Source organism: Salvelinus namaycush, unplaced genomic scaffold (genome assembly GCF_016432855.1).
Source record: "Salvelinus namaycush isolate Seneca unplaced genomic scaffold, SaNama_1.0 Scaffold3, whole genome shotgun sequence".
NCBI classification, from domain to species: Eukaryota; Metazoa; Chordata; class Actinopteri; order Salmoniformes; family Salmonidae; genus Salvelinus; species Salvelinus namaycush.
Genome location: NW_024059896.1, coordinates 838480 through 856458, shown reverse-complemented (window position 1 = coordinate 856458; position 17979 = coordinate 838480). Strand labels below are relative to the sequence as shown.

Genomic DNA, 17979 nt, shown 5'->3' with positions numbered 1-17979 from the left:
CCTCCGAGAGAAAGAAAGAGATAATTAGAGAGCAGCATAAATACTGGAGGCTGAGAACGGAGGGGTTAGGAGACACTGTGGCCCCATCCGATGATAGCCCCGGACAGGGCCAAACAGGAAGGATATAACCCCACCCACTTTGCCAAGGCACAGCCCCCACACCACTAGAGGGATATCTTCAACCACCAACTTACCATCCTGAGACAAGGCCGAGTATAGCCTACAAAGATCTCCGCCACGGCACAACCCAAGGGGGGCCGGGCCGCCAACCCAGACAGGAAGATCACGTCAGTGACTCAACCCACTCAAGTGACGCACCCCTCCTAGGGACGGCATGAAAGAGCACCAGTAAGCCAGTGACTTAGCCCCTGTATTAGAGGCAGAGAATCCCAGTGGAGAGAATTGGAGTTGACCCTATACATTTGCAACACAAACAATATTTGACAAAATCATGATGAAAAAGGCCATTTTAGACATATTCATGCCTCTTGATTGTAATAAATGGTCATAAGTTTACGTCTGTTTGCTGTTCTCGTTCACACAGGAGAGAGACGTGACTATCGTGGATCCTTTGGGGAGCCTCAACAACATCCTGATGCTGACGAGTCAGAGAAGAATCTCTCCAGATCAGAACACCAGATGGTACAGCTTGGTTTGTTCTAGCATACAGTTTGCTCTATCGGGGTCTGGGCTGGGTTTCTGTAAAGCACTTCATGACAACAATGACATCAGCATCCATAATGATATGTGTCTGTGTCCCATCTTTATGGTTACCAGGACAACGCTAGCCCTTCCTCCCTCCCGGAGTCCCCGTGTCGTGCCTCTCCCGGTAGCGCAGTACTGCTGGGTATGAAGAGGTTGTCTGTGCTGCTGGTGGACTGCAGGAAAACAACGGGGCTGAGTGGAACTGTGAGAGGAGGAGAAGAGAAGAAAGGATCAGATTTGACACATCAAAGTAAGTGCTGTAGTTTAGTTTGAACAAATACAATAGATCTGCCCACTGGTATCTGTTACCAGGACAACCAGCAGAGTTCTGTTAGTTGACAGGAAGATAGACTGGTGGATATGGATGTTATGAATATCATAACACTGAAAAAGGATTCTGCCAATGAAAAGGGAGAAACCAATAGACCATATAATACCTTGATGAAAGTTAGCTTTAGAGAGAAAGTTAAAAGATGATCCAATGTAAGATGCTTGTTTTACAAAAACTTTTCCTTAAAACATGGATGTTACATTGCCTGTCCCAGTCAACCCCCCTATCTTTACAAGACTTTTGAACAGGCAAACTAAACTCCAGACACTGTTAATTAATTAACTAATACTGGAGGAAAGCTGTGATCAGGCTGCCCACTCAAGAGAAAGCTTCAAACTGTAACCAGTGCCGTCAACCTTGTTCAGGTTATCAGTCAACCTACCAGGGTAGTTACAAACAGTACAGAAATTAAATCATCAACATATTTTGATCATATCTTTACTAATGCTGCAGAAATGTGTTTGAAAGCAGTTTCCAGATCCATCAGATGTAGTGATCACAATATAGTAGCCATGTCTAGGAAAACCACAGTTCCAAAGGCTGGGCCTAATATTGTGTAAAAGAGTTCATACAATACGTTTTGTAGTGATTCCTATGTTGTTGATGTAAATAATATTTTTTGGTCCGTGGTGTGTAATGATGAGCAACCAGACGCTGCCCTTGACACATTTGAAATTGCTTATCCCAGTTACTAATAAGCATGCACCCATTAAGAATATTACTGTAAACACTGTTAAATCCACGTGGATTGATGAGGAATTAAAAAATGGTATGATGAAGAGGCTAAAGAGATGGCAAATAGGTCTGGCTGTATAACTGATTGGCAAATGTATTGCAAATTGAGAAATCATGTGACTAAATAAAAATAAGAAGAAACTACACTATGAAACAGATAAATGACATGAGGAATGGCAGTAAAAAAAATGGAGCATCTTCAATTAAATTTTGGGCAAAAAAATCAACAATGACATGTCACTGGTGTCTGACAACGTGGATGGAAAATAATTGAGGATAATAGCGGCCGATATTGCCACTCCTATTTGCCTTGTCTTTAATGTAAGCCTACTAGAAAGTGTGTGCCCTCAGGCCTGGAGGGAAGCTAAAGTCATTCCACTAACCAAGAATAGTAAAGCTCCCTTTACTGGCTTAAATAGCCGACCAATCAGCGTATTACCAACCCTTAAATTTTTGGGAAAAAATTGTTTGGCCAGATACAATGCTATTTTACAGTAAACAAATTGAGACTTTCAGCTTATAGGGAAGGACATTCAATAAGCATAGCACTTACAAATGACTGATTGGCTGAGAGAAGTTGATGACGATAGAAATATTGTTGGGGCTGTTTTGTTAGACTTCATTGCGACTTTTGACAGTATCGATCATAGTCTGCTGCTGAAAAAAAACATATGGCTTTACACCCCCTGCTATATTGTGGATAAAGAGCTTTAAAAAAAAATGTAACCTTTATTTAACTAGGCAAGTTGGTTAAGAACAAATTCTTATTTTCAATGACGGCCTAGGAACAGTGGGTTAACTGTCTTGTTCAGGGACAGAACGACGGAGTTTTACCATGTCAGCTCGGGGATTCGATCCAGCAACCTTTTGGTTACTGGCCTAACGCTCTAACCACTAGGCTACCTGCCGCCCCAGAGCTACCTGTCTAACAGAACACAGAGAGTGTTCTTTAATGGAAGCCTGTACAACAAAATCAAGGTAGAATTAGGAATTCCACAGGGCAGCTGTTTGGCACCTGCTTGTTTCAATCTTTACCAACGACATGCCAACGACATTTGAGTAAAGCCAGTGTGTCTATGTATGCGGATGACTCAACACTGTACACGTCAGCTACTACAGCGACTGAAATGACAGCAACACTTAACAAAGAGCTGCAGTGAGTTTCAGAATGGGTGGCAAGGAATAGTTAGTTAGTCCTAAAAATTTCAGATGACCTTAAGTTACATGGCCTACTATGCTAATTCTGTAGCGGTATTGTTAGAGGGGGGTAAAGATAAAGATTTTGTTGGGGAGCCAGGCAGGTATTAACCCTAGTTATTAAAGTTAGTTATTACGTATTATAACATTATTATTCTTATTAAATATTATTCAAACCGAATGGATGAGAGTAGGATAGATAGAGTAGCGCTTCCAGACACATTCTAAACATGATAGGGTCTTAAAGGAGGATTTTAGCATCTAATGATGAAACATGATGGAGTCTTAAAACTTCTTATGGCTGCAATCCCGGTAACGGGATGATATGACAACAGCCAGTGAAAGTGCAGGGCGCCAAATTAAAAAAACTGAAATCTCATAATTAAAATTCCTCAGACATTCATGTGTCTTATATCATTTTAAAGGTAATCTTGTTGTTAATCCCACCAAAGTGTCCGATTTCAAATAGGCTTTTCAGCGAAAGCACTACAAACGATTATGTTAGGTCACCACAAAACCACAATAATCACAGCCATTTTTTCCAGCTAAAGATAGCTTCACAAAATCCTGAATAAGGATAAAATGAATCACTAACCTTCGATTATTTTCATCAGATGACACTCATAGGACTTCATGTTACACAATACATGCATGTTTTGTTTGATTAAATTCATATTTATATAAAAAATCTGAGTTTACATTGAGGCGACTAGATTCACTAGTTGCAAAAACATCAAGTGACTTTGTATAGCCACATCGTTTCAACAGAAATACTCATCATAAATAGATGATAATACAAGTTTTACACATGGAATTATAGATATACCTCTCCTTAATGCAGTACAGTTCCCGCTCAGCCCAGTCAAAACTGTTCGCTGCTCTGGCACCCCAATGGTGGAACAAACTCCCTCACGACGCCAGGTCAGCGGAGTCAATCACCACCTTCCGGAGACACCTGAAACCCCACCTCTTTAAGGAATACCAAGGATAGGATAAAGTAATCCTTCTAACCCCCCCCTTAAAATAATTAGATGCACTAATGTAAAGTGGTTGTTCCACTGGATATCATAAGGTGAATGCACCAATTTGTAAGTCGCTCTGGATAAGAGCGTCTGCTAAATGACTTAAATGTAATGTAAATGTAAATGCAACCGCTGTGTCAGATTTAAAAAAAACTTTACGGAAAAAGAAACCCACGCTATAATCTGAGACGGCGCTCAAAAGTAAAACACCAGAGCCGCAAAGATGGCGTCAACATAAACAAGAAAATATATGATAAATATTCCCTTTGATGATCTACATCAGAAAGCACACCAGGAATCCCAGGTCCACAATAAATGTTTGTTTTGTTCGAAAAATTATCTGTTATTTATGTCTAAATACCTTCTTTTGTTAGCGCGTCTGGTTTACATATCCAAACACTAATTCTGGTCAGCGTTATATCGGACAAAAAGTGATATTACTGGTCGAAGAAACATTTCAAACTAAGTACACAATCAATCATTAGGATGTTTTTAACATATAGCTTCAATAAAGTTCCAACCGGAGTATTCTTTCTTGTCTTCGTGATAAATGGAACGCAAGTGACTCCCATGAGGAAAAAGCATGATCAGAAAATGTCTGCTTGATGGACACCTGACTGATTCTGCTCTCATTCTCTCCCATAACATCATAGAAGTCTCATTATAATTTATATTGATGGTTGACATCTAGTGGAACCCATAGGCAGTGCAAACTCATATCTCAAGGGAATTTCTTTAGGGACTCTGGTGAATACATACAAGCTCAGATTTCTGACTTCCTGTTTTGATTTCAACTCAGGATTTTGCCTGCCAATATGAGTTCTCACAGACATAATTCAAACAGTTTTAGAAACTTTAGAGTGTTTTCTATCCAATACTAATAATAATATGCAAATATTCGCAACTATGACTGAGGAGCAGGCCGTTTGATATGGGCACCTTTCATCCAAGCTACCCCCCCCCCCCCTTAAAATAATTAGATGCACTAATGTAAAGTGGTTGTTCCACTGGATATCATAAGGTGAATGCACCAATTTGTAAGTCGCTCTGGATAAGAGCGTCTGCTAAATGACTTAAATGTAATGTAAATGTAAATGCAACCGCTGTGTCAGATTTCAAAAAAGCTTTACGGAAAAAGCAAACCATGCAATAATCCGAGTACGGCGCTCAGACACAAGCCATGCAGATACCCGCCATGTTGTTGAGTCAGAAATAGCGTTTTAAATATTCACTTTGATGATCTTCATCAGAATGCACTCCCAGGAATCCTAGTTCAACAATAAATGTTTGTTTTGTTCGATAAAGTCCATCATTTATGTCCAAATACCTCCTTTTGTTAGCGCGTTTGGTAAACAAATCCTAACTCACGAGGCGCGGGCAAGTCCAGGCGAAAGTTCGGATGAAAAGTTCAAAAATGTATATTAAAGTTCGTAGAAAAATGTCAAACGATGTATAGAATCAATCTTTAGGATGTTTTTAACATAAATCTTCAATAATGTTCCAACCAGAGAATTCCTTTGTCTTTAGAAATGCAATGGAATGCTGGTCGCTCTCACTTGTAGGCGCGTGATCAGCTCATGCCACTCTGGCAGATCTCTGGTTGAAACAGCTCTCATTCCCCCCTCCTTCACAGTAGAAGCATCAAACAATGTTCTAAGACTGTTGACATCTAGTGGAAGCCTTAGGAAGTGCAATATGACCCCATAGACACTGTACATTCGATAGGCAATGAGTTGAAAACTACAAACCTCAGATTTCCCACTTCCTGGTTGGATTTTTCTCAGGTTTTCGCCTGCCATTTGAGTTTTGTTATACTCACAGACATAATTCAAACAGTTTTAGAAACTTCAGAGTGTTTTCTATCCAATATTACTAATAATATGCATATATTAGCTTCTGGGCCTGAGTAGCAGGAAGTTTGCTCTGGGCACGCTTTTCATCCGAACGTGAAAATGCTCCCCCCTTATCCCAAACAGGTTAAGTACTGCAGTGCATCTCCTCCTCATGGACTGCACCAGATTTGACAGTACTTGCTGTGAGATGTTACCCCACTCTTCCACTAAGGCACCTGCAAGTTCGCGGACATTTCTGGGGGGAATGGCCCTAGCTCTCACCCTCCGATCCAACAGGTCCCAGACGTGCGCAATGGGATTGAGATCCGGGCTCTTCGCTGGCCATGGCAGAACACTAACATTCCTGTCTTGCAGGAAATCATGCACAGAAGGAGCAGTATGGCTGGTGGCATTGTCATGCTGGAGGGTCATGTCAGTATGAGCCTGCAGGAAGGGTACCACATGAGGGAGGAGGATGTCTTCTCTGTAACGCACACCGTTGAGATTGACTGCAATGACAACAAGCTCAGTCTGATTATGCTGTGACACACCGCCCCCGACCATGACGGCCCCTCCACCTACAAATCGATCCCGCTCCAAAGTGCAGGCCTCGGTGTAACGCTCATTCCTTCAACGATAAACGCGAATCCGACGATAAACGTGAATCCGACCATCACCCCTAGAGACAGAACCGCGACTTGTTAGTGAAAATAACTTTTTGCCAGTCCTGTCTGGTCCAATGACGGTGGGTTTGTGCCCAGAGGCGACGTTGTTGCCGGTGATGTCTGGCGAGGACCTGCCTTTCAACAGGCCTACAAGCCCTTAGTCCAGCCTCTCTCATTCAATTGCGGACAGTCTGAGCTAGAGGTCGACCGATTAATCGGAATGGTCAATTAATTAGGGCCGATTTCAAGTTTTCATAATCGTAAATCGGTATTTTTGGGCGCCGATTTGCCTTTTCTTTTTTTTGCTACCTTTAATTAACTAGGCAAGTCAGTTAAGAACACATTCTTATTTTCAATGACGGCCTAGGAACGGTGCCTTGTTCAGGGGCAGAACGACAGATTTTCACCTTGTCAGCCCGGGGTTTCCAATCTTGCAACATTACAGTTAACTAGTCCAACGCAATAACGACCTGCCTCTATCTCGTTCCACTCCACAAGGAGACTGCCTGTTACGCAAATGCAGTAAGCCAAGGTAAGTTGCTAGCTAGCATTAAACTTATCTTATAAAAAACAATCAATCATAACCACTAGTTAACTACACATGGTTGATGATATTACTAGGTATTATCTAGCGTGTCCTGCGTTGCATATAATCTGACTGAGCATACAAGCATACAAGTATCTACGTTTCTGACTGAACGGTGGTAGGCAGAAGCAGGCGCGTAAACATTCATTCAAAAACACTTTCGTGCGTTTTGCCAGCTGCTCTTTGTTGTGCATCAAGCATTGCGCTGTTTATGACTTCAAGCCTATCAACTCCCGAGATGAGGCTGGTGTAACCAAAGAGAAATGGCTAGCTAGTTAGCGCGCGCTAATAGCGTTTCAAACGTCACTCGCTCTGAGCCTTCTAGTAGTTGTTCCCTTGCTCTGCATGGGTAGCGCTGCTTCGATGGTGGCTGTTGTCGTTGTGTTGCTGGTTCGAGCCCAGGGAGGAGCGAGGAGAGGGACGGAAGCTATACTGTTACACTTGCAATACTAAAGTGCCTATAAGAACATCCAATAGTCAAAGGTTAATGAAATACAAATGGTATAGAGGGAAATATCTTTCATATGTTCTCATGTTCTGAGCAAGGAACTGAAACGTTAGCTTTCTTACATAGCACATATTGCACATTTACTTTCTTCTCCAACACTTTGTTTTTGCATAATTTAAACCAAATTGAACACGTTTCATTATTTATAGATTTTATTGATGTATTATATTAAGTTAAAATAAGTGTTCATTCAGTATTGTTGTAATTTTCATTATTACAAATAAAATTAAAATAATCGGCCGATTAATCGGTATCGGCTTTTTTTGGTCCTCCAATAATCGGTATCGGCGTTGAAAAATCATAATCGGTCGACCTCTAGTCTGAGCACCAATGGAGGGATTGTGCGTTCCTGGTGTAACTTGGGCAGTTGTTGTTGCCATCCTGTACCTGTAGGTGTGATGTTCGGGATGTACCGATCCTGTGCGGGTGTTGTTACACGTGGTCTGCCACTGCGAGGACGATACGCTGTCCGTCCTGTCTCCCTGTAGCGCTGTCTTAGGCGTCTCACAGTACGGACATTGCAATTTATTGCCCTGGCCACATCTGCAGTCCTCATGCCTCCTTGCAGCATGCCTAAGGCACGTTCACGCAGATGAGCAGGGACCCTGGGCATCTTTCTTTTGGTGTTTTTCAGAGTCAGTAGAAAGGCCTCTTTAGAGTTCTAAGTTTTCATAACTGTAACCTTAAAACCTCTACTTCATCACCCTCCCGGATCCGGGATCCTCCTCATCAAAAAAGCTGACTAGCATAGCCTAGCCTAACGGGACAGGGATATCATATAATATAATTTTCATGAAATCACAAGTCCAATACAGCAAATGAAAGATAAACTTCTTGTATATCCAGCCATCATTTCCGATTTTTAAAATGTTTTACAGCGAAAACACTATGTATTTCTATTAGCTAACCACAATAGCCAAACACACAACCGCATATTTTCACCATGTTTCCACCGCATAGGTAGCTTTCACAAAACCGACAAAATAGAGATAAAATTAATCACTAACCTTGAACAACTTCATCAGATGACAGTCTTATAACATGTTATACAATACATTTATGTTTTGTTCGAAAATGTGCATATTTGAGGTATAAATCATAGTTTTACATTGCAGCCACCATCAAAAATAGCAGCAAAGCAGCCAGAATAATTACAGAGAGCAACGTGAAATACATAAATACTCATCATAAAACATTTATGAAAAATACATGGTGTACATCAAATGAAAGATAAACATCTTGTGAATCCAGCCAATATTTCATTTTTTTCTGAAGTGTTTTACAGCGAAAACACAATATAGCGTTATATTAGCTTACTACAATAGCTAACACACAACAGCATTGCTTCAAGGCAAACGGTACCGATAGCACAGTTCGACAGATATATGAAATAGCATCCCAAAATGGGTCCTACTTTTGGTGGTCTTCCATCAGAATGTTGTACAAGGAGTCCTTTGTCCAGAACCGTTGTTGTTTGGAATAAGAACGACTTCTTTCCCTCTTGAATTAGCAAGCGCACTGGCCAAGTGGTGCTAAGCTCTCCTTCGTGAACAAAGTCAAACAACGCAACACGCCTAACGTCCTGAATAAATTTCAATAATCTAATAAACCTATATTGAAAAAACATACTTTACGATGATATTGTGACATGTATCAAATAAAATCAAAGCCGGAGATAGTATTCGCCTATAACGACGGTTTTCCAGAAGGCGATTCCAGGTTCAACTTCGCGCTTTCGAAAATACAGGAAACGGCGGACCAGTCATTCCAAGAGGATTTATTCCACTTCAGAGCAAGATAATCCACTCATTTCTTCTCTCACTTCCGCTTGACATCTAGGGGAAGGTGTATGACGTGTATGTATATCAATACGTGTCATGCCCATTTATAGGCAAGCTCTTGAACAGAGACCTCCGATTTCAGAAACTCACTTCCTGTCAGGAAGTGGGCTGCAGAAGGAGTTCTGTTTCACTCAGAGAAATAATTCAAACGGTTTTAGAAACTAGAGAGTGTTTTCTATCCAATAGTAATAATAATATGCATATTGTACGAGCAAGAATTGAGTACGAGGCCGTTTGAAATGGGCACATTTTTCCAAGTTAGTCAATACGCCCCCTGCAGCCATAAGAAGTTAAGCGACGTCTGTGTCTTGAGTGTCCAAGAACGGTTTAGTTTTTTGTGTTCTGACTTGTAAAGCAGAATGAATAAAAAAGTAATGTTAACATTATCAGTAATTACCAGGAAACTCTATAACATTTGTTTTAAAATCACACCAAGATTGTTAAAACTGGCCTTAGGTTATTGAGCGATCTGATTAGGATTTACCCTCGTAGCAAGGCCTATTTATCATGTGGAGGTTTCATTCAGGTCTCTTTTTTTTAAAACACACTGTCTTTGGCAGGAGAAAGACCAGACTCAGAGGAACCAGAGCCAGGGACGTCCAAACCAACAAGAAGACACCAGTGTTCCCACTGTGTAAAGTGTTTTAACAAGTTAGGGAACCTGAAACAACATGAGAGAATACACACAGGGGAGAAGCCTTACCATTGCTCCCAATGTGGAATGAGTTTCAACCAGCCGGGGGAGCTGAAATGGCATGAGAGAATACACACAGGGGAGAAGCCTTACCATTGCTCCCAATGTGGAAAGTGTTTCAACCGGCCGGGGGTTCTGAAACAGCATGAGAGAATACACACAGGGGAGAAGCCTTACCACTGCTCCCAGTGCGGAAAGAGTTTTAACGATTTAGGGAACCTGAAAAGACACGAGAGAATACACACAGGGGAGAAGCCTTACCACTGCTCCCAGTGTGGAAAGTGTTTTAACAAGTTAAGGAACCTGAAACAACATGAGAGAATACACACAGGTGAGAAGCTTTACCACTGCTCCCAGTGTGGAAAGTTTTTCAGCCAGTCAGGGGAGCTGAAAAGACATGAGAGAATACACATAGGTGAGAAGCTTTACCACTGCTCCCAGTGTGGAAAGTTTTTCAGCCAGTCAGGGGAGCTGAAAAGACATGAGAGAATACACACAGGGGAGAAGCCTTACCACTGCTCCCAGTGCGGAAAGAGTTTTAACGATTTCGGGAACCTGAAAAGACACGAGAGAATACACACAGGGGAGAAGCCTTACCACTGCTCCCAGTGTGGAAAGGGTTTCAACAGGCCTGCGGATCTGAAACGGCATGAGAGAATACACACGGGGGAGAAGCCTTACCACTGCTCCCAATGTGGAAGGAGTTTCAACCAGCCGGGGGAGCTGAAATGGCATGAGAGAATACACACAGGGGACTTGCTGTCTTATATTGTTGACTGATAATGATTACCTGTTTTTACCATATGAACTTGAATTGTACAAAGTATACTAAAACATATATTTGTATGTTTTTATTAGAAAACATGAATTGAATATGGAGTTTGAATATAGAGTAGGTCAGATTTTTTCTGTTTTAAATGGTCCTTTTTTAAACTCTGTGTTTGTGTTTATCTGTGTGTCATTCCTCCAGCACCAGATAATCAAGTGATATTTGGATGTGATGCATTTGTTCCGTTGTTTACATTTGCAATGTTGGCCCACTGATGATTTAATGAAATGAAAATGTTCACAGACTCTGTAATGCAAAATGTAAATTGTATGTGTCCACATATCTTTGTATGTGTCCACATATCTGAGTATGTGACTTGTGGTGGATGAATCAGAATTAGTTGGGTAACATAGATAATTAAGATGTCTTATCTGCATAATATGCTGATGTGATATACTTGTTATTAGAATGTATCCCTTCGGACTCTGGTGATGGCAGTTGCACTTCTTCCCTCAGCTGGGGCTCAGTCACCTGGGGCCCAGAGAGGGGAGAGGTCAGGCTTGTCTTTTACATGTCCCTGGTGCTATGCAGACTATCAGGAAGGGAAGAGGACAGGAGGGAACATTGTCTTCATATGTGAATGTATCTGTTAAACTATGTGAAGGGATGGTGTGATTAATGGGGAACCAATTACTGGTTTCCACAATGTCTGTGCGCAAGTCACTCTCTCCTTTGGCATTGGGGGGAGGTGTATGGCAGTGTCGGGAACCATTGTATGTCTTCTCTGATGTTGCACTTATCCTGGGATAGTGTATGACCTAGAGGCTCACTCCCCTCAGTGAGTTTGTCCAGGAGTGGGGTCAAGAAGGGGTTTTACTTGAGATGGGAGTATCTAGAGTTGACAATTGAGTTATGCCATTGGATGAGTTGGTGTTTTTGTGCTATGAAGTACCAGGAAAGAGATTAGAACCTTGTCTTAGGGACCAAACTGAATGATAAATTATAGCGAATGCTATCTGGCTACAGGATACTCCTTTCACATTATAAAGTCTCACTTTGTAAACTGTTCCTAATATATGTGGTTTATGTCGACTAGGGGGTGGATCTTTGCTATAAAAGATCTCAGTAGCCATTGTGTTGCCACTCTCAACGGTTCATTAGACATAGTGAATTGTTGAAAGTCATTGCAAAGATCTTATTATTAAAGATGTAGTTTAAGTATAACTCTGATTGGTGTGTGAAGTTTTTAAGTATAACTCTGATTGGTGTGTGAACTTTGTCTCTCCTCATTTGGTAATACAGAAATTAACCACCACAGACTAACCTTGTGAAACTGACCTATTATAATCTCCTGTTCCTGGGAGTATCATCCTGCGTTGCAAACCAGCTGCACCTGCGTCCTTGTATGAATAAAGTCCCTCCCAGGAACAGGAAACTATAAAGATATGTGCTCATCACCCAATGCTTCAGGAATTCAGACTGTCTACACTGCGCTGTGTAACTGTTATTCTCTCTGAGCTCAGAAATAAAGAATCTTGGTTTGACTTGGACACCAGCAGATCCTTATTTTATAATATCCACCACAACTCTCCCACGGATTGCTGTTTATCATTGTCTCAATGACGAGTTCTTTGTTTTATTTTCCTGGGGTCATTTACAAACCTCCCACTGGTTGAATAAACTTTGTTTCCACGGCATTTCAACAAAACAAATCCATGTGATGATGTTTGATTAATGTGGAAAACTGATTGGATTTGTAAAAAGCCATGAACATCAGTTATTTTTAATTTTTCACGAACTGGCAACCTAAATCCAATGGCAGGTGACATTTTGTGTTGATTTCATGTTGAATTCACTTTAGTTGACGAATCAAAGAAATGTAAATAGAAACTAGATGTTGAGCTGACGTCTGTGCCCAGTGGGCTGGTTTGAATACGTGGCAGGTGTTGGATCAATATCCACTTTCGTTGCTAAGTCCATGCAATTTGCGCCAGATTTCCATGTGAATATTCTCAAATCTGCATAAAACAATATACACATTTTCCCATCAGAAATGTTTGCCTCAAACAGACTTATTGCGGATAAAAGGCTTTGCGTTATGACGTAGTGCACAAGAAGAATAACGTTTGCTGTTAAATTCCCATGTACCGAAAGAAAAATACAAGTTAAATTGGTTTCCATCACATTTTCAACTCCCCTGATGGTTTTAAAACTTGTGTAAAATAGAAAACGTGCTCTTGTCCCGTGCACTGTAGTCAACAGCTCACATATACAGTGATGGTAGGCTACCTACATGATGAGATTATTATGGATGAGAGAGATATTATTTTATTTGTCAAATGGCAGCCAAGCATCAATCATCATGTCACCAGAATAAGACCCTCAAAATGTATTGGAAAGGAGCATCAAGCTCATCACATGAAGTTTCACCACCCTGTGAAGTTCATAACTTATTTCGTCTGCCTAATAAACTGCATGGTTTCCCAAGTCGTAGAGGGAGGACCACACAACATATCATCACTTGACTCCAAGTTAAAACAGATGTGATGCTTAGTATATAAATATTTGTGGATAAATGAGTTTCCACCGCAATTTCTTGCTCATACATTTTTACTGACACAAAAAGACCCCACCATGTCAAACAAACTAACAAATTGTCTATCTGCATTAATAAAAGTGTACAGGCATATCCTGTTTCCTTCATCCCGGTCATTACTTTTGAAATGGTTGGATCAATATCCACCTTCATGATATGGATGAAGCCTGATTTGGAATGTCTGAGTAGTTCTATATGATGTCATAATACACTCTGATAGTGATCCATTTGCTCCATTGTTTCCATGTCAGTTGGTTTCCCACTCTGATGATTTATATCTGACAGAGGGGCTTTAAAGGAATAGTATGGTCACATTTACAGGTTGTGGCTCAGTATTCTTAGTATGATGTGAAAAAAGAACAATCAACTATTTATTGATAATGTATATTCCTATTCAGCTTCTACATCTGCATAGAGGCAAACAGTATCTTAAAGTTGATTAAATATATATATATATATATAAATTGTACACTTCTATTTTCACAATTTGAATTATTATTCATCAAAAACTATACCAACAATACACTGCAGCTTTGACGTCAAGAAGAGATTGGGCTGATGGGTGTTGGTGCTACTATACAGGTAAGGCTGTCCAATATGAATGTTCAATACACACAATAGGTTGATCAGTAGCCAGTTAGCTAGCTGCTACAGTCCAATATGAATGTTCAATACACACAATAGGTTGATCGGTAGCCAGTTAGCTAGCTGCTACAGTCCAATATGAATGTTCAATACACACAATAGGTTGATCAGTAGCCAGTTAGCTAGCTGCTACAGTCCAATATTAATGTTCAATACACACAATAGGTTGACTGTTGACCAATATGAATGTTCATAATGAGGGAAAAATAAAGGTGGGCTCTCCTGTCAACATGGGGCTCCTGCTGCAGGTAGCCTAGCGGTTACTAGTGTTGGGCCAGTAACCGAAAGATCTCTGGTTTGAATCCCAAAGACAACTAGGTGAAAAATCTGTCAATTTGCCCTTGAGGACAGCAGCAGCAGGAGCCTCATGTTTCTCCCATTCTTCTCTGCAGATCCTCTCAAACTCTGTCAGGTTGGATGGGGAGTGTCACTACAAAGCTATTTTCAGGTCTCTCCGGAGATGATAAATCGGGTTCAAATCTGGGCTCTGGCTGGGCCCCTCAAGGACATTCAGAGACATCTCCCAAAGCCACTCCTGCATTGTCTTGGCTTTGTGCGTAGGGTCGTTGTCCTATTGGAAGGTTAACCTTTGCCCCAGTCTGAGGTCCTGAGTGCTCTGGAGCAAGTTTTCAAAAATGATCTCTGTATTTTGCTCCGTTCATCTTTCCCTCGAACCTGACGAGTCTCCCAGTCCATGCCGCTGAAAAACATCCCCACAGCATGATGCTGCCAACCCCATGCTTCACCGTAGGAATGGTGCCAGGTTTCCTCCAGACGTGACCCTTGGCATTCATCAGACCAGAGAATTTTGTTACTCATGGTCTGATAGTCGTTTAGGTGCCTTTTGGCAAACTCCAAGCTGGCTTTCATGTGCCTTTTACTGAGGAGTGGCTTCCGTCTGGCAACTCTACCATAACGTCCTGCTTGGTGGAGTGATGCAGAGATGGTTGTCCTTCTGGAAGGTTCTCCCATCTCCACAGAGGAGCTCTGTCAGAGTGACCATTGGGTTCTTGGTTACCTTCCTGACCAAGGCCCTTCTCCCCCGATTGTTCAGTTTGGCCGGGCAGCCAGCAGTAGGAAGGGTCTTGGTGGTTTCAAACTTCTTCCTTTTAAGATGATGGGGACCTTCAATGCTGCAGAAATGTTTTGGTACACTTCCCCAGATCTGTGCCGTGACACAATCCTGTCTCGAAAGGAATATATAACATCAAATATAGGCTACTTAAAGTTCATGAGAGAACACACATATGCTCGTACACTTGTCTCATTTTTACAAAAATAGAATTGTGCTTTTGGTCATGCAATATTTTCTTGATATATATATACACTGATCAAACCAAACATTTGGAGAGAAATAAACGTCCAAATATGGACTAGGAACCTCCCCCTTTTCCCTCAGAAGAGCCTCAATTTGTCGGGGCATGAACTCTTCAAAGTGTCCAAATCCTTCCACAGGGATGCTGGCACATGTTGACTCCAATGCTTCCCACAATTGTGTCATGTTGGCTGGATGTCCTTTGGGTGCAGTGAAGGCTCCTCAGAGAAGGATGGTCTTCCCCTTCCTCCTCTGAGAAGCCTCCACTGCACCCAAAGGACATCAAGCCAACATGACATAATTGTGGGAAGGGATTTTCAGTGAGTTTCAGAAGAAAATAAATTGGTAAAACATTAAAATAAAATAATTTTGGGATAAAACTATACTAAATATAATCACATCACCAAATAATTGAATAAAAAAATAATTGAATAAAACATACTATTTTGCGTCCTCCTCTGGGTACATTGACTTCAATACAAAACCTAGGAGGCTTATGGTTCTCAAGGCTTCCATAGACTTAAACAGTAATTATGACAACTTCCGGAGGACATCCTCCAACCTATCAGAGCTCTTTCAGCATGAACCTTCTCCGCTGTGCAATATGGTTTCCGAGCTGGTCATGGGTGCACCTTATCCCCGCTCAAGGTACTAAACGATATCATAACCGCCATCGAGAAGAGACAATACTGTGCAGCCGTATTCATGGGTTGGCACCCCCCATTGGGATGTGCCATGGCGAAGATCTTTGTGGGCTATACTCGGCCTTGTCTCAGGATGGTAAGTTGGTGGTTGAAGATATCCCTCTAGTGGTGTGGGGGCTGTGCTTTGGCAAAGAGGGTGGGGTTATATCCTGCCTGTTTGGCCCTGTCGGGGGTATCATCGGATGGGGCCACAGTGTCTCCTGACCCCTCTTGTCTCAGCCTCCAGTATTTATGCTGCAGTAGTTTATGTGTCGGGGGGCTGGGGTCAGTCTGTATATCTGGAGTATTTCTCCTGTCTTATCCGGTGTCCTGTGTGAATTTAAGTATGCTCTCTCGAATTCTCTCTTTCTCTCTTTCTTTCTTTCTCTCTCTCGGAGGACCTGAGCCCTAGGACCATGCCTCAGGACTACCTGGCATGATGACTACTTGCTGTCCCCAGTCCAGCTGGCCGTGCTGCTGCTCCAGTTTCAACTGTTCTGCCTGCGGCTATGGAACCCTGACCTGTTCACCGGAGGTGCTACCTGTCCCAGACCTGCTGTTTTCAACTCTCTAGAGACAAACGTTTCTTAAACAGAAAAAAACGGGATAAACATACCTGAATTTGTCAAATAAAATCAAACTTTATTTGTCAAATGCGCCGAATACAACAAGTGTAGACCTTACAGTGAATTGCTTACTTACAAGCCCTTAACTAACAGTACAGTTCAAGAAAAGTTAAGAAAATGAGCAAATGACCAAAAGTAAAAAATAATAAAAAGTAACACAATAAAATAACAATAACAAGGCTATATACAGGGGGTACTGGTACCGAGTCAATGTGCGGGGGTACAGGTTAGTCGAGGTCATTTGTACATGTAGGTAGGGGTGAAGTGACATTTCATAGATAATAAACAGCAACTAGCAGCAGTGTACAAAACAAATGGAGGTGGGGTCAATGTAAATAGTCCGGGTGGCCATTTGATTAATTGTTCAGCAGTCTTATGGCTTGGGGGTAGAAGCTGTTAAGGAGCCTTTTGGTTCTAGACTTGGTGCTCCGGTACCGCTTGACGTGCGGGAGCAGAGAAAACAGTCTATGACTTGGGTGACTGGAGTATCTGACAATTTTTTGGGCTTTCTTTATAATTGTCCTGGATGGCAGGAAGCTTGGCCCCAGTGATGTTCACTACCCTCTGTAGTGCATTACGGTCAGATGCCGAGCAGTTGCCATACCAGGCGGTAATGCAACCGGTCAGGATGCTCTCGATGGTGCAGCTGTAGAACTTTTTGAGGATCTGGAGACCCATGCCAAATCTTTTCAGTCTCCTGAGGTGGAAAAGTTGTTGTCGTGCCCTCTTCACGACTGTCTCGGTGTGTTTGGACCATGATAATTAGTTGGTGATGTCTTCAAGACTGTCTCTCACCTAAAAAACCTATCTCGACCTGTGTGCACCTACATTCTAAACTTTCAGTCATAGGCTAGATTGTAGCAATCTCATGATGGGTATAGGGAAAATGTTAGTATCATGTAGTAGCCTAAACCTATTGCTGTTACATTGAACAGGGTGAATGGAATATGAATGACAGTTACCCAATATGCTGTAATAGAATTAAGGCCATGCTCATGAAAAAACAAATCGTTCTGCCTCATCTTAAACACCACTGTTTGGGTGGTGGATGATTCTTGGTACACATGGGAAACCGTTGAGCTGGAAAACCTCAGCAGCGTTGCAGTTCTTGACACAAACCGGCGCCTGGGACCTACTACCATCCCCCGTTCAAAGACACTTAAATATTTTGTTTTCCCCATTCACCGTCTGAATGGCACACATACACAAGCCATGTCTCATTTGTCTCA

At 41.7% G+C, this 17979-nt stretch overlaps 1 protein-coding gene across 1 annotated transcript in view; it reads left to right on the top strand.

Annotated features, from left to right (window-relative positions):
* The window catches only part of LOC120039787 (zinc finger protein 850-like), a gene marked incomplete at its 3' end in the record, with an annotated part of 135897 nt that overhangs the window by 103817 nt on the left and 14101 nt on the right, over positions 1–17979 (top strand). The window contains exons 6-7 of the mRNA XM_038985166.1: positions 10079–10810; positions 17453–17460. Of these exons, the coding sequence (XP_038841094.1) occupies positions 10079–10810; positions 17453–17460 (740 nt within the window). The remainder of the gene's footprint in view (positions 1–10078; positions 10811–17452; positions 17461–17979) is intronic.